The following is a 24,846-nucleotide window of genomic DNA, read 5'->3' as shown; positions in this document are numbered from 1 at the left end:
TGTAAACAGTACAAAAACAACCATGACAAAGACATGAAATGTTTGATGCTTCACAGTTTACTTCAATAATGAACGACAATTAAACAGCAAGTGTGAAGTGAAATGCCACTTACAGAAAACAAAAGAACTGCAAAAATAATCATTGATAATAATAAACTCATGTGACTGTTGTAACTCAACAAAGTGTAATTCTAAGGGTGGGCGGTATGAACAAAAATCAATGTCATATATGTTTTTCAATTTGTATTGTACCCACGGAATAGAAAAATTTGTTACGTCTGACATTTTATTTTACGGTAACAGAACATACCGGCATACCGCTCAGCCCTATGCAATAGAGGGTATGCATTGACGTCACTTTTCCACGCGAGAGCTCGCCCTGTTGAGTGCCAAACGTTCAACAAAATGGCTGGTTTAATAGCGGGTGCTGCGAAAATGCCAGTAAAACTGACTATTATCAGCTTAAATTGAATTTAGTTGGGCTTGATAGCAGAGGTGGACAATACTTAATTATGTTAGTTACATTTTCCAAGCATCTGTGCTTTATTAGGATGTTTGTATTGGGAAAAATTTTATTCACTACATTCTAAAGCATATAATCATACTGTGTATTCTTTATATGGCATATTAAAATTTATTTAATACCTAATTACATTAAAATTTTGTACTTTTACTTAAGTAAAAGTATGTTAATGTACTTAAATATTAAATGTAAAACAAAAAACTATTATTTATGAAAGGTCATGTAAAAATGATGATAATATGCATTGGAATGTATGTTTTTCAAAGAAAAACATGAATAAAATACAAATACTTGAAAAATACTTTTAAGTAGAAAGAAAAACCTCCTCTTGATAGTGACGCTAGCAACTTATTAACCCACCTGTGGTCTGTGAACGTTGACGTGGACGTTGCCATGAACGATCAATTTATTTCTCCTTTCAGTGTTTTTTGGCAGTCTGTAAAATGATAGACCAAATTCTTGTTAATCTCTGAGTGCATTCTATCGCACAGCAGCTGTTCCCCATTTAGACGCGTTTTCACCGATGTCACGCTGCACGCAAATGTTGCCGCTCTGTCTTTTGCCACTCAGTGGGCATAACCGAAAGTCCCTCTCGCCGACAGTGACGTCATGTGCATACCCTCTATTCTGTATTTTATTTGAATATTACACTTCACTTAAAAATCAACCAGTAACCTTTCAAACATAAGTGCAGGCAAATAAACAACATGTAGGGATAGATTTCAACATGCACAACAAAAACAAACTAGTTTTTTTTTAAATACAGAAAGTTGTTGTCGTCTAAACATGATGTGATCTCCGAGCATATCCGGTTACCAGTGCTGCCCACTGTGCAAGCGCACGTGTCTGAGACAGTTATCCTGTCTGGAGAACATCTTACCACACAGCTGACAGTGAAAGGGTTTTTCACCCGTGTGTACTCGTCTGTGTGTTACCAAGCGTGTTTTCTGCGTGAAGCCTTTACCGCACTCCTCACATCGGAACGGTTTTGGCCTTACGTTGCGCCGTGGGTGGTCCGCCATATATACATTCTGCGTGAGTGTTTTAGGCAAACGTGAGCCGGAATGAGACGATGGAAATCTGCTAAATGTATTGGAGTCGGTCGGGCCGGTTCTGGGCGCAGTCGGTGATCGTCTATGGGGATCCTGTCGTGCAGACATCAAAAGGTTGGAACTGTACTCTATGTTTTCATTTGCTGAAGCACTAAAACTCTCGTTCTCCAGCATAACACCAGAGCCAAACAATCCGGACGAAGACTGAGAACTTAGCGGATCTTCCATCAACACTTGTGTGACATATGAATCTGTAAAAGTCTGAGTTTGTTGATGAGACTCTTGAATAAGACCCTCAGAATGATCAAAGGCTTTCTCTGGATGTCCTCCTGACAGCCATAAATCAGAGTTATTATTGTCACAGTGTTGTTGTTGTTCACAGTGGTTTTGTTTGTCACTCTTTTGCTCTGTCTGAACTTCACTTAGTTTTTGATCAACAAGTTCTTCTACCTGTTCAATCTTCATCTCAAACTCTAATCCACTGAGGTCCTCTTCCTCGGCCGGGGTTCCTCTGGTTTCCTCTGAAGGTTTAAATGACTTGATCACTTCCTCTCTTCTTAAATGATGTGAATTAATCTCTGATGAAATGCTTGGCTTCTCCTCTGAGAGCTCTTTCTCTGGACTGGTCATGATGCTCTTATCCTGACCTTCAGCCCTTGACTCTCGTGAACAGACCACCACACCTGCAGTGGAAAACCAAAACTCGATATGAGAGATTTTAAGAGCTGGCTTTAAAAGTTTACTATAAACCAGTTTTTAAATCTGAATTTGTAAAGCAGCAAACATACACAAACCTGTCTATGCTATAATTATTATATTATAGTGGAAAAAATTATCTATATTAACGAATTGAATTGTTGTTTATTCGGTGTTACATCTGTGTCTTTAATCGTAGTTTTGTAAATGCGCTACAAAAACTTTGATCTGTGCTCTTTAAGTTTTAAATGACGACATTTGGACAGAACTGCAACCCTTACTTGTGTCCATCATCTCCACCTGTACGGCCACAGAGCTTCTGCCTGTAGTAAAGCGCTGTAGTTTAGTCTCGGTGAGGATCAGTCGAGCTTTCAGTCCCTGGATCTCCTCGTTTCTCCTCATGATCTCCTCATGCAGAGCAGCAGCGTCGTCCTCCAGCAGCTGACCGATCTCCGCCACCGCCGCCTTCACCAACACATCCATGATGGCGGAGATCTGCGCCTGTAACATCACTGCGCAGCTCATCATCTCAATTAAACAAAAACAAATATATTATAAATATTAAAACGACATTTAAATCACTGCGACGACTAAAACAACACACACAAACATCGCTCGCGCACGTCTGACGGGCGAACTTCCGGTTATGCGCTAACATCCGCCAAATTAAAAGACTTCATTCTTCTTCTTCTTCTTCATTCTTTTTTACCGGCGGTTGGCAACCAGCTTAATGGAGCATTACCGCCCCCTCTGTTCCGGAATATGGAAAAAGACTTCATAGCAATGTTGTTTTAATTTAAGTAAATTAAAAAGCTTGACTTGGTTATATAATAAATTAGTTAAGGTCTGCGAACAAGTAATAGTTTAGATATATTTTGTTTCTTTAAAATATTTTACCCTATGATCAGTACAAAACTGGGCTACTTTTCCTAATTTTGCCCCCTAACCTAAATCAAAAAGTTGGACTTTATTCAAGGTTAAGTTTGTAAAAAAAACTTCTTGAGCTGTTTAGACTTATTTGTGTGCACCAATAGAGGAAATAAATGACTACAATCCACAGCAATTGTTTATTCCCTAACCCTAAATGAATACAAATCAATGTAAATCATACATACACATAAATGAAGGGGTGACCCTATACAACATCCTCAATATGACTGACAAACACACACACACACACACATACACACACACACACACACACACACACACACACGTGAGATTTGTTGATATCAACATTGCTACAGTTCAGTTTTAAATTCATCCCTTAGCAGCACAAAGCAGCCAGATGTTTACTGTAAAGACATGATACTATGTCAGGTTTGGTCTCAGACAATCAATCTACAAACTAAACCAAATAATGTGCTTGTCAGATATTAAGGGGCCAGTTGTTCAAAAAGTTTAATCTGGATCAAAATTATCCAGATTTGGAAATCCCATGTTTTGCTATCCAGGATCAGGCAAACCATCTCACTTTTGTCCTGGTTTTTCAAAGCAAAATTGGATTGGATCACCCTGATCCAAATACACACTTTTTAAATGGGATCACATGTCAATGTTGAATATTTTAGTTATGTAAGAAAGATCAGGTAGTTTGGTTTGTATGGGGTCACTAATGGGTGGTTTCCTGGACAGGGATTATCTTAAACCAGGACTATGCCTTAGTTTAATTAGAAAGTATAACTAGTTTTGACAAACATGCATTACTAAAAACATTACTTGTGAGCATTTTGAGGCAAAACAAAGGGCACTGATGTATTTTAAGATATGTCAATGCAAGTTGTTTTCAGTTTGGACCGCTCTTACATTTATTTTAGTCTAGGACTAGTCTAATCCCTGTCCGGGAAACCACCCCTATGTGTTTTTACTTGAAAAGACAATAAAATAAAAAGTAAGGGAAAGTTGTGTTGTTTTAATTTAACATTCAGTCTGTTCTTCTGTTTTGTTTGAAGTCATAAAGAGGTTAAATGTCCCGTAGTTTACATTTGTAGAAATGCTGGTTGTTAAAACTTTTGACTGTTTGGTTTATGATGGTTGTGACTTAATGAATATACTGTACAGTGCCAAATGACAGTTAAAGGTTACTTTTGTTAAAAATTCAATTTTGGTTTGCTATTGTCTGCTGTATGAGGGATTTATTTGGACTTTTTTTTCTCAATTGACTGGAAGGTTTAATATAGCTCAATGTTATACTTTGAATACTTTATCATTAAACTGAACTGAACAAATTTTTAACAAACAAATGATACATTTATAAATATTACATAATAGAAATGTTGTATTGTAGATAAACTGTAGGTTTCTATGTTTTAGTAACATTTTATTGGAAGTTTTATTACATTTTTGTTCCTGAAATCCACCCTTCTGATGGGATCAGAATAATCTTACTTTTTGGGACCAAACAAATCCCAATCTTACTAAAATGTTTTGACCAACACAAAGTGACGATCTGATCCAATGGATTTTGTGATCCAATCCAAATTCAGAATCCATTATTTTGTTTTGAACAACCCATTTTGAAATTTTGATCTAATCCGATAGCCGAAATCCAAATGGATTACTTTTGAACAACTGGCCCAAGAAGATATAAGATGATCATTTTGTTATCTTCACCATGTAAAGTCTGTTTTCAAATGTCTCGGCCTTAACCCTTAATCTAGGCTATATTTTATGAGAGATTGCAGGGGGGGACAGATCCACTTAAGCAACTTCTAGTGGCCACGGTAAAATTGCCTTTTGTAAAACATCATTTGCTCAGACAGCCCTCTCAGTGAAAGGTGTCAAATTTTGGAATTGATTACCTGATTAAATCTGCATTAAGTTTTAATTTAAAAAAGCAACGAACCCACGGTTAAAGGAACAGTTCACCCAAAAATGAAAATTCTGTCATCATTTACTCACTCTCATGTTGTTACAAACCTGTATAAATGTCTTTGTCCTGATTAACATGAAGGAAGATATGTTGAGGAATGTTTGTAACCAAAACGTTTATGGACTCCATTTACTTCCATAGTATTGTTTTTTCCTACTATGGAAGTGAATGGGGTCCATGATGGTTTGGTTACAAACATTCCTCAATTGCTATTATTGTAATGGAATAAAAAAAGCCCTTCTAGGGACAAGTGTTGCAAATTAGCTTGAGCTACAAGCACTATTATACATGCATTGGATGGCAGTTGTTGTGTTCTTATGCAAATAAAACAAATGAAAAATACTTTTTAGCGAAATTCAATACAATAATAATAGCATGGAAGTAACAAAATCAAATGTCAACAGATTCCAGAATTACATTGAAAATATACTCTCTTTTTACATTGCATTGAAGTGAAAATGTACTGTAGAAGATGAAAAGATACGATTTAAAAGTGTGTTTTTTGCAGGTTGAACACTACCAAATATTTAGGCAACGAGTTGAACAGGAGAAAGAACAGGACCCATGTTAGTGTATGTGGTCAACTACAGCTTTTAAACAAAAGAACAAACATGGACAGGCCAAGACACAGTAATGGACTAAGATGTTGCCGACCAAAAAAACTTTCTGCAAATTTCCAAAGAAGAGCTAGAGAGAAGTTTACCAAGGACAACCTGGAGAAAAATACATGCTGGAAATGTGTCCTTTGGTCAGATGAGACAAAACTAAAGCTCTTTGGACACAGAGATGTTTCTTATGTTTGGACACAGAGATGTTGCTTATGTTTGGAGGAAAAAGGGAGAGGCAGGAGCGTTCCCACAGTGAAACATGGCAGTAGGAGTATAATGATATGGGGATGCTTCAGTGCACTTGGGAATGGAAATCTTGTCAGGGTCAAAGATAACATGAAAAAGGAAGACTACGAGAAGATTTTGAAAGACAACCTCAGCCAATCTGCAACAAAACTTGGTTTAGGTTTGTGTTTTATCTTCCAGCATGACACCGGCCCAAAACATACCTCACATCTATTGAATTGAATGTCCTTGACTGGCCTGCACAAAGCATAGACTTAAATCCAATAGAAAATCTGTGGGGTTCACTGAAGACCAGAGTCCATACAACAAGACCAAGAAATCTCTAGGAGCTTGAGAGATTTACTAAGGAGGAATGGGTTGTGACACCTCAGGAGACATGTCTGACTATTAACATCAGAGGGCTACGGTTTTGACCAGTTTTTATTTCTGGTTTTAATTTTGCTTCGATTTGTATAACAAACATTCCAAGCTTCCTAAATAAACTATTTTTATAGAAATGCTGTGTTGAAAATGTTTTCAATCTGTTAAACAGCACTTGGGAATTATTTGAAAAAGACAACAATTTTCTTTAACTGCATTATGTTCATCACGGCAAGACAAGGTTGTTTCTCAGTCATTTTCCGTAAGATGAAATAAAAAAAGGTTTCAAAGTAATGGCTTTATAATAACATCTGCAAAAATCTGATCTAAAGCAAAACAAAGGAAACAAATTAAACACCCTTCATTCTACATATTATATAAATCCAAAATATAACATGCAAACAAACGTAAGGAAAACAACAACAAAAAATCTAGTTAGAAAATGGAAAAAAAAGTCGTCATGTAAGAAAACAGCCTCAAGTTATATTCAAAAACTGTTGAAAGTCTTATACAAACCTTCAATGTGACCAGTAAACCAGGAGTAATATTTCATCATTAATCAGCCACAACTCTAAAAAAGAAGTCTTCATTGCTACATACCCAAATGATCCTTTCAGTACATATTATATATCTGAAGAGTGTTCAATTGCACAGCAGTTTAAATGTGTTTTTAGCAAACGATTAAATCATTTCTTTCTTTCTATTTGAGTCCGTATGAGCAAGGCTACCAATACACATATGCCTCCTCTTCAGTGTGGCTGCGCTGGTGGAGTTTAAGGGAGTTTAAATGAGAGTAAGATTTGCCGCATTCTTCGCAGCTGTACGGTTTCTCTCCGGTGTGCGAGCGCTGGTGTGATATCAGATGAGAGTTGCAGTAAAAGCCTTTGCCACACTGTGGGCACGTGTACGGTCTCTCTCCGGTGTGGATCCTTTGGTGGATCTTCAGGTAAAAGCGTGTGGTAAAAGTCTTGCCGCACTGAGCGCAGCGCGAGCTTCTCTCGGCCACGCCGTCGCCTCTGTGATCCGATGCCGGTGGAAGAGCGTCGTTAGCGGAGCGCTGGGAAAACTCTGAAGTTCTGTACGGCTCTTTGACGTTAAAATCTTCTCTTTGGTTTGGAGAAAGTGGACCTGCTGTAGCACGAGGAGATGTGTCCAGACTCTGAGCTTCTGAGTTTAAAGGGGACTCCTCCAAAACAGGTGAATTCCACAAACTGCTGGGCTCCATTTTATTTGTCAGGATAAATTCACCACCTACACATTGAAGGACAGAAAATACAGTGGTGGGCTCAGAACCAACGGGATTTTTCTCCATGAGTTTCATTCTGTTGGCTTTCTTACTGGGAGACTGCTGAAATGAGGTTAAATTAGGGCTTTGTTTTGCACATTACATTAATAATACTGCTTTCAAAAGATTTCACTACTTCACATTATTATTAGTCTACTCATTAAATTAGTTGATTACAACCCCAAAACAGAAAAAGTTGGGACACTGTAGAAATTGTGAGTAAAAAAGGAATGGAATAATTTACAAATCTTATAAACTTATATTTTATTCACAATAGAATATAGATAACATATCAAATGTTGAAAGTGATACATTTTGAAATGTCATGCCAAATATTGGCTCATTTTGGATTTCATGAGAGTTACACATTCCAAAAAAAGATGGGACAGGTAGCAATAAGAGGCCAGAAGAGTTAAATGTACATATAAGGAACAGCTGGAGGAGGACCAATGTTTAGGAATAGGAATGTTGTACTATTCTTGTCTAATACAGACTTCTAGTTGCTCAACTGTCTTGGGTCTTCTTTGCCGCATCTTCCTCTTTATGATGCACCAAATGTTTTCTATGGGTGAAAGCTCTGGACTGCAGGCTGGCCATTTCAGTACTCAGATCCTTCTTCTACGCAGTCTTGATGTTGTAATTGATGCAGAATGTGGTCTGGCATTGTCATGTTGGAAAATGCAAGGTCTTCCCTGAAAGAGACGTCGTCTGAATGGAATCAAATGTGTCTAGAACTTGGATAAACCTTTCGGCATTGATGGTGCCTTTCTAGATGTGTAAGTGGCCCATGCCACACGTGCTCATGCAACCCCAAACCATCAGAGATGCAGGCTTCTGAACTGAGCGCTAATAACAACTTGGGTTGTCATTGTCCTCTTTAGTCCGGATGAAATGGCGTCATAGTTTTCCAAAAAGAACTTCAAACTTTGATTCGTTGGACCACAGAACAGTTTTCCACTTTGCCAAAGTCCATTTTAAATGAGCCTTGCCCAGGGAAAACGCCTGCGCTTCTGTGTCATGTTTAGATATGGCTTCTTTTTTGACCAATAGAGTTTTAGTTGGCAACAGCGAATGACACGGTGAATTGTGTTCACTGACAATGTTTTCTGGAAGTATTCCTGAGCCCATGTTATGATTTCCATTACAGTAGCATTCCTATATGTGATGCAGTGCTGTCTAAGAGCCCGAAGATCACGGGCATCAAGTATGGTTTGTCGGTCTTGACCTTTACGCACAGAGATTGTTCCAGATTCTCTAAACCTTTGAATGATATTATGCACTGCAGATGATGATAACTTCAATCTCATTGCAATTTTTCTCTGAGAAGCTCAGAAAACTATTTTTCCCCGCAGCATTGGGGGAATTGGTGATTCTCTGCCCATCTTGACTTCTGAGAAACACTGCCACTCTGAGAGGCTCTTTTATATACAATCATGTTGCCAAATGACCTAATAAGTTGCAAATTAGTCCTTAAGCTTTTCCTTATGTGTACATTACAATTTTCTGGCCTCTCACTGCTACCCGTCCCAACTTCCCCCGGAATGTACAGCTCCCATGAAATCCAAAATGAGCCAACACTTGGCATGACACCTCAAAATATCTTACTTTCAACATTTGATTTGTTATCTATATTCTACTGTGAATAAAATATAAGTTTGTGAGATTTGTAAATTATTCCATTACTTTTTTACTCACAATTACTACAGTGTCCCAACTTTTTCTGTTTTGGGGTTGTAGAATCGCTGTGAGAGAGGATTTGTTGGTTCATCATGGAGAGGTGGGTTGCCTTGAGATTTTGGGTGACAAGTAGGGCTGGGAATTGGCAAGGGCCTCACGATACAATACATATCACAATACATGGGACATGATACAATGTATCACGATATGATGCATGTTGCGATACCTTGCAATGCTTTTTTCTTTTTTATCAACAATGTAAAAAAAATCTGAAAAAAAGAGCTGACTTTTTTCTTTTTTCTTGAACGCAAAGTGCTTCCACACGTCGGCTTTGAAAGCCGCAGGCATTTTTAAAATTTCTGCCATTTTCTCACTCCCGATAACTTCTGAGGCATTGGCCGAATGGTCGTATATGACAGACAACTGGACAGCGTCAACTACAGCAGCGGCGCAGGACGTCGTTTGACGCACACAGAGGCATTTGATTTTTTTTAAATAGCAATAGTAGAGACTGAGATATCGATACACTATTGTGGGGAAATTTAGCACGATAGTTAGCTGTATCAATATTTTTGCACAGCCCTAGTGACAAGTGTGTCTCTTTGTGTTTGCTGCTGTTTTGGGTCAGGTTGACTTGGGGTATTGGGGAGGTCGGTTAGCTGTCTTTGGTGACCTGTCTTTGTAGTGTTAAAGACACACTATGCAGTTATTTTACCTTAATATAACAGCTTCAAAAGGTATTTCGGTGGTAAACAAAGTCATAGTAGAGCGAATCATCCTCCTGTTGAAGCTCGGGGAGAACGCCGCTAGAAAAACCAGCAATGCAAGCTTGAGAGGATCGCCCCCGACAAATCTCGCGAGAATCACGACTTGCTTTATGGCAACGACGTCACACACGTTAGGCTTGTTCGACTTCGTGTGGGGCTGCAAGAACCGACCGCCGGATGACGTCAAAGTACCGCGAGAATGATCCGAGATGGCACTTTGACGTCATCCGGCTGTCGGTTCTTGCAGCGCCGCATGAAGTCGATCAAGCCTATAACAACAACTGCACGCGCAAATTTGAGACGCGAGGCTGAACGATTTAAAAGTTAAGAAAGCGCATTCGGAAGAGAGTAGGAAAAGGAAAAGAGAATCTGACCACGTTAGGAACCGGACAGCGTGAGCTTAAAGACAGCACTGGCTGGGATGCTGATCTGGCGATCTTGTTGATGGACTAGTAAGTAAATCTCTTATGTGTAAACTTGTTTGCGGTCTATGTTGTATGTTGGTGTGCTTGCTTGTAGTATGTCATGCGATTATCATGACAACAGTTGTCAATATCTCACATAATTATCAGGACATAAATAAGCCTAGAGGTTGTAAATAGTGTAAACATGCACAATTTGCAAACTATTATGATTAATAGCAATAATCATGTATAGTGACATTATAACGACCAATGTTATGAGATAATGCAACGTACACAATTAACTTTGTCATGGCATTTTGTAATGTTTACATTACAATAAAAGAACACAAATGAAATGATACTGTAGACATAGACTATAGACTGTTTACTTGTGATTTAGCTGCCATCATGTAAAAACGTTATAAGCCAGCAAACGCGGTAGGCTACTTTATTATTATATGCACTCTACACTTGGAATAAACTTCTTATTATCCTATTACCATCATCTGTAGTTTAGTAGACTATGCAGTAGCCTAATATTTGTATGAAATTGTGAAACATGAACTGGTCATTATCTTCGGAGGTGTACAGAGTGGGGATGGGAAATTACGACAGTTGCAAGTATTCTCCAGCGACTCTAGGGGTCACCGTTTGAAAAAAACGATGAAAATGCATAGAGAGCCTTTAAGAGAGGGTAAGCTATGAGTAACTGTGTTGCACCTTCGCCAGTCCAGGTGTGTTAAAGACATTGAAGAAAATTTATTTTCAGCTTGCCACTATAAATCGATATTTTTCTGCACTAACTAAGTGAATTTTGCCAAAATACCTGTAGAGAAGATAGACAAGATGTTATAGAATAATAAAAAATAATAATAATTTTCCATCACCAGATTCCATCCCAGAATTATATTCAGCAGATATTATCAGATTTATGGAGCAGACGTGGGCTAATGGTTAAAGAGAATGTAACTCAAGAGTTGTTGGTTCAAGTCTCACAGTCGGCAGATTACCCTAAAAAGTGATAGCTGCCCACTGCTCTGGGTGAGTGCGTGTATGTGTGTTTACTTCTCACTGGGATGGGTTACGTTTCAAGTATGGTTTACCATGCATTGGTTTTATGTAATTTTCACACTTCACACACTTCATTTTATATATATATATATATATATATATATATATATAAGTTATTTCTGACCACAAAAGTCACATCATAAGGCAAGTTAGTTAGACTGGTGATGTTATGATGAGGTCTCTTACCATCTCTAGTGGTTTCTGTTCTTCCAGTGTTGAAACTGTCCATATCGTTCATATCTGGAGCCAATGCAGGAGACACTAATAATAAGATCAGCAGAATAACCATTTAAACTGATATAAGCTAAAACAAAATGTAATAATGTATATTTGAACTTTATACGGTCATGATGAAGATTAGAACAGAACATTTATGGTTTGTTAAGAATTGCGCTCATATTTTACCATTATGTTTTGCAATAAGGTCCCACTGTCCGTCCTCCATCTGTTCCTCTTTGATATGAATGGATTTGATCCCATCTGCCTGTGTTTGGGAACATCACAGAATCAAGGCACTATACTCTAATAAAGAAAACATTATTAAATAAGATTAGTACCTAATGAATAAAGTAATTCTTACATTCAGTGGGAAAGTGTGCACGGAGGAATCACGTGTGCATCTAGCTATGTGTCCTTCATCTTGCGTTTCATTCGACTTCACAAGATCAAGGTTTATCTCTGATGAGAATAAGTTAATGGTCAGAAAAATGATCCAACAAGAGTTAAAGGTAGACAGGTGACAAATAAATAGTCCAATTAAAAGTCTACATTTTGTTATCATCAATATTTTGTGATAAAAGTGCTTGTGCCCACAATTTCCCAATCAAGTTAACACATCAAAATGCAAGTGTTACTCTATAAAGAAAGTCAAGTGTATTTGTCCTTAAAAGGAACCAATGAAAAACTGCTCTGACATCTCAAAATAACCTCTAGCCATTTTTTCTAATTTGATATTTTTATCTTGACAATATAAAGCTCTATTGTACAGTAGATGTCAGTTTTTGATAAATCTCGCTTTATAATTTGACGTGCTTTTTTGCAATAATAAACATACCTCCTTTGTTGGGAGGTCTGGTTGGATACAATTCCTACAACCAAGGTCCAAACACACATAAATAATTCATAAAGGTCTGTTTAGAAACTATCCATATACTTCCATGTATTGGCATATTTCGAGTCAATATAATATGCAGCCAGGCCATTTTCTGTGATTGCAATTCATTTTAATTCAGAAACAAGTGAAAGTCCTAATTCATGATAACAACCTTAATACATGTAGGCTAAAAATCAATCAATACAACAATTTAAAGCATTTTGAAAACATGAACAATTTTCACAACAGGGGCATCTTGCGAGCTTTGTAAAATTATGCATCTCCCATCAATTAAATTTGTGTGATTATTGTGAGTATTACCGTGTAATATTGGCAGTAAATTCAATGAATTATTACTATTACTACTAGGGATGGGCATAATTAATCGACGATCGATAATTGATTGTTAAGAATTTCGTCGATTTCGTAATTTGTTATCAATTAATCAAATGCATTTTTTTATTTAACACCTGTTTCACAAATACTCCGTATGCAGTGCGTTTGCGTATGTGTGCGGCGAATCCGTCAAGCACCCGTTGCAGTGCGCTGCTGACCGCTTATTCTGCATATAAAACGTTCATGTGATTGACAGTTTCTGTGAACACTTTTCCGCATAAACAATAGAACAAAGCATCATTTTTTTACAAAACAATATATTTTAGATATTATTTGACAGACTAGTAAGTGTGTATTAAGGATGTTTAAAATCTCTAGCCTGGTGGTCAGGATCTGAATGGATCAAATCAGCAGTTTTGCAATGGTTTATTTATCTCCACATATATCATAAATAAAAATAAGCAGAGTAACTTTGCAAGTCTACCCTTCCACATTATATATTTCCTACTATGTGTGTATATGATTTCCAAATAATAAACGAGAGTATTCAACGACAAAAAGCGTATCATATGGAAATAAATCCTCACAATATTATTATTTCTCAAAACTTTATGACAAAAATAAGCAACTGTATTCCTACAGTTATTCAAAGATGCACATTATTCCGCATATAATTTGAATATTATACAAAAGTATTCATATAACGGCACGTTTCATATGGCAAATAAATATCATCACATTAACATAACAGCATAATGAAATGAATAAACAGACAATGAAACAGGATTGAAATATAAATTGTATTATTATTACCTGAACAAGCAATATTGCTAAAATAATCTCTGAGGTAAATGCGTCAAAAACGCTGTTACCCGCACAATAAGTCTAAATGAGCAATACAAGTGAAAAAAGCATTATTAGGCCATGTCTCAAAACTTTATATGACAAAAATATATTTAAAATTATAGTTATTCAAAGATGCACACATTATTCCATGTTACTCCCGTTTATGAGCACGTTTGTCTCTGGCCTCGCTCTGTTATGTAATAGATTGACAGGTGCGCATCTCCGTCTTTCAAACATATATAATTTTGTAATTACTACCTTAGGAAAATTAGCCATGATTTTATCATTGTGAAAATGTTTTTTGTTTTTTTTTGCAGATTAAAAACGATTTGTATTTCCGCAATTTTACTATAAATAACATGGTTATTATGGTATATTGTGGAGTTGGAGAACATAGTAAATTTGTGTCTACTGTTGTTTTACAACAAATAAAAACTAAAAGACTATGTTAGTATAATTATACAATGGTAAATGGGGCTCACAAAACGCACGCTGTTTCACACATACTCTGTATGCGGAATAAGTTAGCGCTGTGGTACCTGTGCATCCCGGTCAGTCTCCTCGGAGCGGCAGTTTTCGGCGGCGGCTGGACTGACGGTCACCATGGGTTGCGGTCCCGTCTGACCCCAAAACATGCTTTTATTTCTCAAAAAAAATCAGTAGACTGGTGCAGAGGTTTTATGCGAGTTACTAAAGTTAGTTATTTTTCACGAGGCTTTAAGTAGCCTAATTTGTTATAGCCTAATGTTAGGAAGGCTAATATCTTGCACTTTCTTCTGGCTTGAATAATGTTGAGTTACATTTTGACAAAACCTTTCAGATCTAAGTATTATTTTTTTGTTTAATTTAATGTTAAACATGAATCTGTTTTTTTTTTTTTTGGAACTAATAATGAGGTCCCTGTTTAAGTACTCTGGCTCGCAGCTGCAGGTTCCGCTGCTTTAGAGCACCGCACATGCACGCACATATATGTTTGAAACATAGTTTAACTGTCTGCCACAAGTTGATCTTGTAATAAAGGTCTCATCGAGGAAAAACACGGTGTATATTTGTATTCATTGCATTTTTTAAGTATAAAAGTTAAGTAACAAATTTTATTATAAAAATATTAATGATTAATCGATAGTCGATCGTTAATTCTCCCGACGATCGACAAAGAAAACTTAATCGAATGCCCATCCCTAATTACTACTATTACAGTTACTATTTTCTGGTAACACTTTACAGTAAGGATGTAGTTAACATTAGTACCTTTAGTTAATGCATTAGCTAACACGAACTAACAATGAGCAATACATCTATTAATCAAACAAAAGCATCTATAATGTTTGTTTTGGGATTTCCTAATACAAAAGTCTTTGACAAAACTTTTTTATTTTATTTTTTATTTTTGGGGGGGGTTACTGTCACATGTTCGTTCATTATGTTAAAGTTAGATAATGCACAACGAACTAACATAGACAAATATGTTTTGACTAAAATAAACAAGAATTAGTAAATGATTAAAAAAAACTACTTTATTGCTCTTACCTTGTCTATGCATTTACTAATAAATGTCAGTTAAAGGGTTGAAATGAAAGCTTCTGTATTAAATATTAAAATGATCCCTGCTGAATCCTAATGGTTTTAAAGACTATATCATGAACCATTAAAACTATTAGAAAACTAATTTATGCGTGTGTTTAGGGCCTTATTTCAGTAAGATTTAATGCTTTCAATCGGTTTCTGAAATGCGTTCCCATCCGCGAGAGATAATGTCGTCACACCAATAGAAACAATCACACAATTTTGTCACAGGCACCAACTCAACTCTATATGATTTCTGTGATGGTCGCAATAGTTTGATTAATAGTAAACACTCATGGGATTATCTCTTTATCTACGTGGAGATTACAGATGATGTCGTCATTTCAAACTCTTGTCTTGTTGCGACTGAATGAGGTGTGCGCGTGTAAGTTACCTCGCTGTCCGGTGTTACCGGCTTGTGTTCCCACTGATCGCAAGTTCGCTCGGTTCTGTCGGGCTGATCTCAGTTCACTCTCAGTAAACTGCAGTTTGAGCAGCAGATTCTCGACCTCCATTTGTCTCCGTGAGATCTCCTGCTCGACAGCTCGACTCATCTCCATGAGAGCGCATCTGGAGAAGCGCTCGATGATCGACGCCAGCTGCGTGTGGATATCAACATTGGCGTTGGACATGATGTTGACAGATCTATCAGAAATCTGTGTAATGTTCGTGAGAAGAGTGACTGTAAATACTCTCCCAACTGAACTCTTTTGTTCAGTCGGGTGTTTTCAGTAGGGTTTCTTTCAGCATGTATCAATGATGTTTATATGAATTCACGAAGCAGCAGCCCACTTCCGGGTAAAGTGACGTCGCGCGCCAACTGACCAAACGCGTAGGCGGAACAGGCTTGAAGGGGCAGCCGGGGGGGGGGGGGGGGGGGCAGTCCCTTCAGACGTAATAACTCTGCTCCTGTTGAGCTCCATCCTGCAGATTTGAGCTCCAACCCAATCAAACCCAGCTGAAGCAGCTGATCAAGGTGTTCTGGGTTGCTTGATAAAGCATTATGGATATATGCATAAAACGTAATTATAACTGTTATATGACAGTCATTATATAAACTGTTTTTATTGAAGAAAATATAAAAAAGCAATGCATGTAAATAGAATACAATGAGACAGTTTAAATAACTCAAACCCTAACCATTTTACCCCTCAAATTAGTGTAAAGCAGTGGCGAGGCCAGAAATGTTAAACTGAGTGGACTTTGGTGAAATAGGGTGGACCTCAAGTTACATCATTTTACAATATAGTAGTGGTTAAATGGATTACATAGTGTTTTTGAGTCATGGATCGAATAATTTTCAGATCAGCAAAATTGCGGTGGGAAAATAAAATAAGAACAAAATTCAAGGGGAAAAAAAGAAAGAAATTATAAGTATAGAAAAATAGAAAAAATAAAGTTACAAATAAATTAAGATCTGATTAAGGCACAGAAATAGAATCAAATGAATAATAACACTGTCGTATATAAATATAATAAATAAATATAATTCATATTTTTAAAGCTACAGAAGTGATTTTTCTATTGTCTTCTGTTAGGATTAGGGTACCCTAACCCTAACCTAACTGTTTAATTAATAATGAGGCAAATAAGGACTCCCACTTTAAGACCACTGACACACACATCTGATATCTTTCTGAACTGTTTGCACTCACTTTAATGAGAATACGTGCTAAGACTGTTGTATTTCAAGAAACTTCTGCGTTTGCGTACTTTTGAAACGCATGTTTCCATGTGCGTTCATTTGAGTAGCTATGTATGTGCGTATGTGCTATGGTTTAGAAACACATGCAAATTATAAACTTTCTATAAATTGCTTTTTATTTCTTTCTTTTTTTTCTCATTTTAATGGACTTTAATAGAGCCCAACATTTAATACTTAACTCAACACTTAACAGTTTTTTTCAACGGAGTCCCAAAGGACCACAAACGATCCCAAACGAGGCATAAGGGTCTTATCTAGGGAAACGATTGTCATTTTTTATAAGAAAAATAAAAAATATGCACTTTTAAACCACAACCTCCCGTCTAGGTCCGATCCTGTGATACGCCAGCGTGACCTAACGTAAATGCGTGGTGACAAAGAGAGGTCACGTGTTACATATATAAAATGCACATTTGCGGACCATTGTAAACAATAAACTGACACAAAGACATTAATTAGTATCATTCCACATACAAAAACGTCGGAACGGTCCTCTTTCTTCACACTTGTAAACACTGGGACGGAGTTTTGGGTTCGTCCTCTGTGACCTCTTCATGTGATGACGTATAACGTGGGGTCGCGCTGGCGCATCGCGGGACCGGACCTGGAGGAGAAGTTGTGGTTTGAAAGTGCATATTTTTTATTTTTATTGTCAAAAATGACAATCGTTTCGCTAGATAAGACCCTTATGCCTCGTTGGGGATCGTTTGTGGTCCTTTGAAACTCCGTTGAAAAAAACTGTTAAGTGTTGAGTTGGGTATTAAGTGTTGGGCACTATTAAAGTCCATTAAAATGAGAAAGATTTCCTCAAAAAACATAATTTCTTCTCGACTGAACAAAGAAAGACATCAACATTTTGGATGACATGTTGGTGAGTAAATTATCTGGATTTTTCTTTTAAGAAAATGGACTATTCCTTTAAAGCTTAAGAGGTCCGATCGAGACCACCCCAGACCCTCTTCAATTCAAACACTGATATTATATAACATAAAATACGAATAGCTTTATGTTTTTTCGAGGGCAATATTGATTTCACTTAATTTTTAAATGCTATAAAACATGTTTTTATGTACACTTATAATGAATGTGAAATTTTGCCATTAAAATAAAAACGATTAAAATAAGTGTGGGTTTGTTTATCATTGGAGATTAAATACATAAAATAACATCATTCCACTGTAAAGTAAAATTTTCTTTAACATTCTATCCCAGAGTATCCAACGGTTTGACGTCATACGACGATCGGTCTGCGCAGACGCGCCATGTGTGACGTCGTGGACCCATATGATCAGCTGATCTGTGTCATGTGTCCATAGCAACGGTCTCTGTATTTGGGGCATTTGTGTAGAAAATGTCGTGATGTAAACTGAACCGAAATATTTGTAAATGACATTTAATTATTTCGATAAGGCGACCATCTAAAGCTGCGACTATCTGAAGGCGTAGCAACGATTTGGGCAGAGCCGATGGCAGAGAAGCGCCGGTCCGGTACCGTGATGTCCGAGTCAAAGTCAGCCAAATGTGAGACGGACGAAGAGTTTCTGTCTCAATCCGGAACGAGTGCGCTGCTCAGAGGAGCTCTGCTGAAGCTGCTCGAGTCCAGATCCGAGGACCCGGTCGGGTTTCTGGCCGAACATTTCGGTCATTTGTCGTCTGAGGTGGATGATGGAGGTTCGGAGCATCAGACTGTGATCAGATCGCTGTGGCACCTGAGCCTGGCCCATCATTCACAAAGGTCACAAAACACTTTTACTTCTGCATTGTGTTTTCATACAGAACTAGAAACAGAAATGATCTCCAGTGAGCTCTGAATGATGAAAGCTTTATGTGTTTTTATGTTTCAATGTCATTTTAAACCGAATCCTTTATTGATTAACTGTGATAGATTAATTCTCTTGGGGCGATTTTTATACTACTGTTGTACTCGGAGGTTTAGGGATTAACCCATCAGAGAAATTCTCATAGATTTAATGATTAAAATGGTTTTAATTAAAAATCAAATGAAGTCTCTGTACTTGTGGTAATGTGTTAGAATGTTATCTGGAGGATCTGAATCCCATTGAAATACACCCCAAAACACACAACAACATAAGGCATTTTTTAATCGTTGTAATGAAACTTTTCTATAGTTTTATTAGCAGGGTATTCAGGTGTAGATAGTCATGTGATCAGTGGTTAAATCATACCATTTTATTTCTTTAATGTGTTACAGATCTGCGTTCAACAACAACGTCCGAGTGGCGTATGAGCTGCTGACGCAAGGCGGCCCTCGTCAGCGCTGTATCGGAGGGGTCCGTGGGGCCCTGTACACAGAGACGCTCCGGTGCCTGTGCAGCGAGGGAGGGCTCTCGGCCTCCACCGCCTCACCCCTGCTGTTGCGAATGCGGTGCCACGATTACGAGGCCGTGCCGTTCGAGCTTTTCCGGCAGGGTGTGCTCACCTGCTCTGTGTATACGGACTACATCCGCAAGTCCCGGCGCCTGTACGCGGCGGTGGCGAGCGCTCCGGACAGGCCCGCGGAGAGAGCGCTGTGCCAGGCCGTGCTCGCCACCCTCCAGGATGCGCTAGAGACGGCCGACGGATGTGACGTCGGACGTTACCTAGAGGCCAGCGCCAAGATCTCCCCTGCCAAACTGGCGCAGGCCATGGCGGAGGCGCGACCACCTACGCAACAACAGGAGGGTCCGACTATGGATGCGCAGGAGTTTGAAGACGCCGCCGCTACGCTTTTCATAGCTCGGGTGCGAATGGTCACCTGAGGGGGGGCAGCAAACTGGCCATAGTAGATGTGTTGGAATTCATGCAGCACTGTGCATATCGATTGGCATGTGACATCAAAGTATTCAAAAGCAGTACCTCTTGTGATAGTTTGGTGTCATGAGCTGATCAATCTGAGCGGTGCTGCATATGGAATTATAATGTAACGGTTATAAAACTTCACAACATTCTATGCTCTTTAACAGCGTCGTCAAGCTGCGGACATTGTTGTTTTTTAGCAACCTCTTGTGGTGAAAATGACATTAAAGCGTAACTAAACTCCTGGTCAGAGCCAGACTCCACCCACTGGCAATATTTGAAAAGTGCAAGAAAATTGGGCAGATCCTAACGGATATAGAGGGAACGAACTAAAGGGTTCGTTATAGTTGTGCGTAGGTCCTAGGTTCCGCGTCGGTTTTCATTTATACTTTTGCGTAGTCGTCCGTGTCGATGTGCAAACACACACGCAGACCGCTGGTAGGCAGTAACCACGCATGTAACCACAGCAGCAGCGCGACCGTCACGAAGCAGCTTGGCAAGTTAACCCACAAACGAAGAAGATACAGCAACTTGTTGTGTATGATTTGAGAAGACCAGCAATGATGGAAGTAAATAAACAGCGACTTTTGTTGCAGTAATCCTCAACTTGGCTCATTTTTGTTTTTACCGTCGCAAACGGAAATACCTATGACGCAGTTTTTTTACCTGACAGGAGGGGTTCTGGTGGACCAATCACAACGCTTGCGGTCCGTGTAGATCTGACTCGCTGTTAAAAATTTTGCAAGGTGCACGTCAGGCTACGCAGAACTACGCACAGGCTACGGATAACCTACGGCGTAGAGCTTACGCACGACTATAAAATGGGCTTAAGCTGGTACCAAGTGTGTGATGAGATCGTAACAAGGGCGTGGTGAGCTTGAACCTGCTTACGTCACAAGGTATTTTTTGGACCCAACATCCAATAAGAAAATTCAACTGCAGTAGACACCGTTCAACCTGAAGAGGGCAGCCCTCAGACATTTTTACACCATATACTGTAGTATTGAAACACTTTACATCCAAATTTTTAAAAAGTTATTAAAATCAATGAACAGCACTAATAAAGCATCATTCTTACAGATCATTAACTAAAAAAAGCTGGTTTAGTTACGCTTTAATTATGGCATCACAAAAATGTTATACTATAGTTTCCCAACACTGTTCCTGGGGGCAAACCCACCAACAGTGCACATTTTGGATGTCTGGTGTTTTTGGATTTTTTTTTAACCTTTGTTTATTTAACCTTTATGTACAACATCTGTGAGATGGCATTGATAACTGCAGACAATGATTTTGCATTTATAGTAACGTACAATGGAAGTGTATAAGGCATGACATTGCACTGGTGATATATATTATTCACAAGACTCCACCATTAACATGATTTACAAAGATTGATAACTAACCTATTTGTACTGTTATATTTCATATTTTTCTGTCATGACCAAACTGCTAAACATGATAACTTGCCTGTGGTAAATGCAAAGACCGTTTATCTATCAGATTGAGACATTTTCACTCCAATGACAAGACAACTAGACAATCATCCAGCTAGATCAAATCACTATAAACTATTAAACAAAACCACAAGCTTGACACATCTGCTTTAAATCCTGCACCTGTCTTATAGATGTCAGCAGTTTGCAATCATTTTACTGTAAATGTTGCATTGAACAAGCATTTGATTTCCTCCAGGTTTTATTTAAACAACCCAGATATTATTGATTAATTATTCCTTACTGGTGTCCTACCTAATCCAGTGTAGTAGGCTATCTGTGTGAACTGCATTACACAATCCACTGACTCACCTGTGTGTCTAGTCTCTCGCAGGTTTGACTTGGTTATATTGTACTGTATCTGTATCTGTGTTTTGTTGAGAACAGTGAGGAGATCTTTAGAAGCAGAACAGAGAGAAATAAGAGTAGGTTTCAGGCACTAAAAGTCATCTGTAGTCTCTGTGTTATTAAAGGTAATGAGAGTCCATGTCTAAATAATTCAACAGGCTGTGAGTTACAGTAGTGCTAACATCAATGGCAGACACGATGATACAAATGTGTCTGATGTTTCTGTGCTCTGCTTCATCCATAAAGGGATGTATACATCACCAATATCTGGAGCTTATGGGCTGAAAGCAACCATACATTTTAAACTAAACACATTCACAAACAAGGGTGCACAATAGTGTACAGAAAGGGCTCGACATTCAGATCGCTCTAATGCTATTCATCAACCTTCTCCATATTCTACATATTAACATTAATATTGTGACATTCATTTACTTACATTAGATCTGATAAAAACTAAATTCAACAGCATCCTTTAATAGGTATTTATTTAAGAAAATAAGATCATTTTAAGATTGTACAAGTTCTTGCATTACAGATTTAAGGAGGATCTAGCTGCATGAAAGTTCAAACAAACATTTATATAGTTTTTACTGACATATTCATACTGATAACAACAGCTGCATTATAGTTTCATCACAGAAAACAAAATAAAGGAAAACATCCTCATCGTTTCCTCGTGTGTTTGTACTGAATGCCTAAAAATCCCACTGAACACATCAATCTGAAGACCACTCAGCTTAGTCATATCAATCTTAATCTGACAAATATGACGTTTCCATCTGAGCCTACTTTTTAAATATATATGTGGGGGAATGAAAACTGCAGTTCTCCCCTCAAAGTCCCATTACTGTTATGCACTGCACATTAAAATCACTCACACGTTATAAAAGTATCCTGCTCATCAAAGTGAATATACAGTACACACATCACAGTCATGACAACTTTCATATGCTGTTTATTATTATTAAACACCACGTGCTGTTGTCTTCATGTATGTACTTGAATAGTTCTTATTTTTCACTTTGATTTTGAGGTGAAATCGGACCTGGTCAGCTAAATGGCTTGAGACGCACAAAACAAAAGCAACTTAAATGTTGGGTATAATAACATTTAAGGAGGGGTGAAATACAGGCACAGCTATGAATCAGTAGACAGACACCAGTAGACATTTTAGTGCACTTAGACTGGAAGTAGATGATGTGCGCTTGTGCTAAAGCTTTAGGCGGATCTCTAGCTCCAGAACATTAAAATCATTAAGAAATGTTTGTTATAAATGTCATTAACATTCAAATAAACTACTGTAATGCATTGCAACTGGCTCAATGCAGCAGACATTCATTACAGTAAAATCATCTATATGCCCAAGACCCTCGGCAAACATATCATTCAAAATTCATTGTAATATACGGACAGTTTTCATAAAAGAAAAAACAACAACAGACAAATACCCCAGAGTAAAGTGACCGCAGGACATGCATCCGGGTGCATTTATGTTTCTGGAGGGGTTGGCGGCAGTGGAGGAAGAACACTGTTGACCTGAAAACGCGTCTCATCTGATATCCCGTACTGCTCCAGAGGGTCCTAAACATAAACCAAACATAACAGACATCAGATTGAGAGTGAGCAGTATTTCTATTTGTAATAATTACTAATACTAGTGGTTTCACCTTGCCGGTCAACCGATGGATTTCTGTGCGGTAGAATATGAGGTTTTTGCGCATGAATTCATAACTGGAATACAGAGGACAGATTTCTGTTGAAATCCTGCCAATTCATATGAAATGCAAAGAAGAAATACAATGTGTGTGTGTGTGTGTGTCAGTCACCTGGCTTTAACGATGGCATCTATCCACTCGACACACTGTTCCTGAGAATCACATTCAAACAAATACTTGCGCTCGGCCTCGTCTAGAAACGCTGTGAAATGTGAAGAAGAACCTGCGTGAGAGACGGACTCACAAACGTGTAAAGGCCGTTGTTCTTCTGAAGGCCAGACCAAATCACGTTTGTTTGGTTTTCTGTGTGACTTTATAAGAGGTTTAAAAACTTTTATGACTGTAAACTCTTTGTATGTTTATTTCTAAATCTCGAGGTAGTGCGTTGCTTTAAGTCTTCATGGGTTTAGGGCGCATACACATCATCTACTAGGAAAATGTACAGCTTGAATGGACTTTAAGTGGCTCTGGACTGAAGCATCTGCCAAATGCATAAATTAAATTGTACAAACAGGACAGAATTTTCAAGATAACAACAAATATATCTAAGTCCATTTGAGTTTACTGCACTTACTAACAGAGAACACGTGATCATCTTCTCTCAGCACCCGACACTGCTCCAACAGCAGAGCACCGATGGGCTACAAACACAAACTTTCACAGATTCACATCATAACACCCATATATTTACATTCGACTGAATTCAGATCAGATGAAACTCACCTCCTCCTCATCGGTCCGAAAGTAAAACAGGAAATTAACAATCAGTTTCACTACACGCTTCTTCACCACTGTCGTGCAACACAAAAGAGAAATACAAATCTATATTTTACAATGCTTCATAATAAGATCATTGTAGAAACAAACACATAAACACTAGAATCTATTAAAACTGTTCTTGTTGTTGTTGTTGTTTTATCCCTTCGCTCGCCTATGACCCAGTACAGAATATATACACCCCGGAAGAAATGTGAATGGATGCGATGAAATGTTCGGATCTTACCGTCTCCTCTCTTCGGGCCTCTCATGCCGAGCTCGGCTGATTTCTCTGACGGCTGACGGCTCAGGAACACCAACTCTTTCTCGTTAAATCTCATTGTTATCTCTTTAACAGCAGTCGTGTTTCATTAAAGGTCATCTTTAGACAGCAGCATTAGATCAGACACGGTTGATACAGACACTCCAGTATAGGCGAATACACGTGCTGTTGTGTTCGGTAAAGTCATCTGTTTGTGTTCTGTTCCCTAAACCGAATCAAGTGAATGTGTCACTCACACCCAAACACACAAACCCAATCACACACCCATACAGTCTGTAAGCAGGAACTGAACTCCTCCGGCCGATAGAGGGCGCACATCTAACACCACTGAAAACTCTGGAA

At 38.2% G+C, this 24,846-nt stretch overlaps 4 protein-coding genes across 4 annotated transcripts; 1 reads left to right on the top strand and 3 right to left on the bottom strand.

Annotated features, from left to right (window-relative positions):
* Positions 1–34: 34 nt before the first annotated feature.
* On the bottom strand, positions 35–2,953 carry LOC129443299 (uncharacterized). Its single transcript, XM_055203806.2, has 2 exons — positions 2,553–2,953; positions 35–2,258 (listed from the first exon to the last, which is right to left on the bottom strand). Exons 1-2 carry the CDS (start codon positions 2,797–2,799, stop codon positions 1,336–1,338), a joined length of 1,170 nt encoding a protein of 389 aa, XP_055059781.2. The 5' UTR covers positions 2,800–2,953; the 3' UTR covers positions 35–1,335.
* A 3,184-nt stretch (positions 2,954–6,137) lies between these two features.
* LOC129443300 (uncharacterized) lies at positions 6,138–16,238 on the bottom strand. Its single transcript, XM_055203807.2, has 5 exons — positions 15,797–16,238; positions 12,142–12,239; positions 11,967–12,045; positions 11,748–11,822; positions 6,138–7,608 (listed from the first exon to the last, which is right to left on the bottom strand). The coding sequence occupies exons 1-5, from the start codon at positions 16,032–16,034 to the stop codon at positions 7,082–7,084; spliced, it is 1,017 nt and encodes a 338-aa protein (XP_055059782.2). The 5' UTR covers positions 16,035–16,238; the 3' UTR covers positions 6,138–7,081.
* A 2,161-nt stretch (positions 16,239–18,399) lies between these two features.
* On the top strand, positions 18,400–23,029 carry tpgs1 (tubulin polyglutamylase complex subunit 1). The gene is made up of 2 exons (XM_055203802.2): positions 18,400–18,842; positions 19,320–23,029. Exons 1-2 carry the CDS (start codon positions 18,574–18,576, stop codon positions 19,864–19,866), a joined length of 816 nt encoding a protein of 271 aa, XP_055059777.1. The 5' UTR covers positions 18,400–18,573; the 3' UTR covers positions 19,867–23,029.
* plekhj1 (pleckstrin homology domain containing, family J member 1) lies at positions 22,218–24,811 on the bottom strand. Its single transcript, XM_055203804.2, has 6 exons — positions 24,469–24,811; positions 24,189–24,256; positions 24,040–24,106; positions 23,577–23,667; positions 23,418–23,481; positions 22,218–23,331 (listed from the first exon to the last, which is right to left on the bottom strand). The coding sequence occupies exons 1-6, from the start codon at positions 24,560–24,562 to the stop codon at positions 23,239–23,241; spliced, it is 477 nt and encodes a 158-aa protein (XP_055059779.2). The 5' UTR covers positions 24,563–24,811; the 3' UTR covers positions 22,218–23,238.
* Between the last annotated feature and the right edge of the window lie 35 nt (positions 24,812–24,846).

Source organism: Misgurnus anguillicaudatus, chromosome 2 (assembly GCF_027580225.2).
Source record: "Misgurnus anguillicaudatus chromosome 2, ASM2758022v2, whole genome shotgun sequence".
Lineage (NCBI taxonomy): Eukaryota > Metazoa > Chordata > Actinopteri > Cypriniformes > Cobitidae > Misgurnus > Misgurnus anguillicaudatus.
Note: the sequence above shows the minus strand (reverse complement) of the source record. Positions and strands in the feature narration are given on the sequence as shown.

Coding starts and splice junctions, on each gene's coding strand:
- LOC129443299 (XM_055203806.2), bottom strand. CDS start 2,799: ATGATGAGCTGCGCAGTGATGTTACAGGCGCAGATCTCCGCCATCATG. Junction 2,259..2,552: donor GGTGGAGATGATGGACACAA/GTAAGGGTTGCA, acceptor TTTCCACTGCAG/GTGTGGTGGTCTGTTCACGA.
- LOC129443300 (XM_055203807.2), bottom strand. CDS start 16,034: ATGTCCAACGCCAATGTTGATATCCACACGCAGCTGGCGTCGATCATC. Junction 12,046..12,141: donor TGCACACTTTCCCACTGAAT/GTAAGAATTACT, acceptor TCCCAAACACAG/GCAGATGGGATCAAATCCAT. Junction 11,823..11,966: donor CCTTATTGCAAAACATAATG/GTAAAATATGAG, acceptor TCTTATTATTAG/TGTCTCCTGCATTGGCTCCA.
- tpgs1 (XM_055203802.2), top strand. CDS start 18,574: ATGGCAGAGAAGCGCCGGTCCGGTACCGTGATGTCCGAGTCAAAGTCA. Junction 18,843..19,319: donor CTGGCCCATCATTCACAAAG/GTCACAAAACAC, acceptor AATGTGTTACAG/ATCTGCGTTCAACAACAACG.
- plekhj1 (XM_055203804.2), bottom strand. CDS start 24,562: ATGAGATTTAACGAGAAAGAGTTGGTGTTCCTGAGCCGTCAGCCGTCA. Junction 24,257..24,468: donor AGGCCCGAAGAGAGGAGACG/GTAAGATCCGAA, acceptor GTTGCACGACAG/TGGTGAAGAAGCGTGTAGTG. Junction 24,107..24,188: donor TTCGGACCGATGAGGAGGAG/GTGAGTTTCATC, acceptor TTGTGTTTGTAG/CCCATCGGTGCTCTGCTGTT.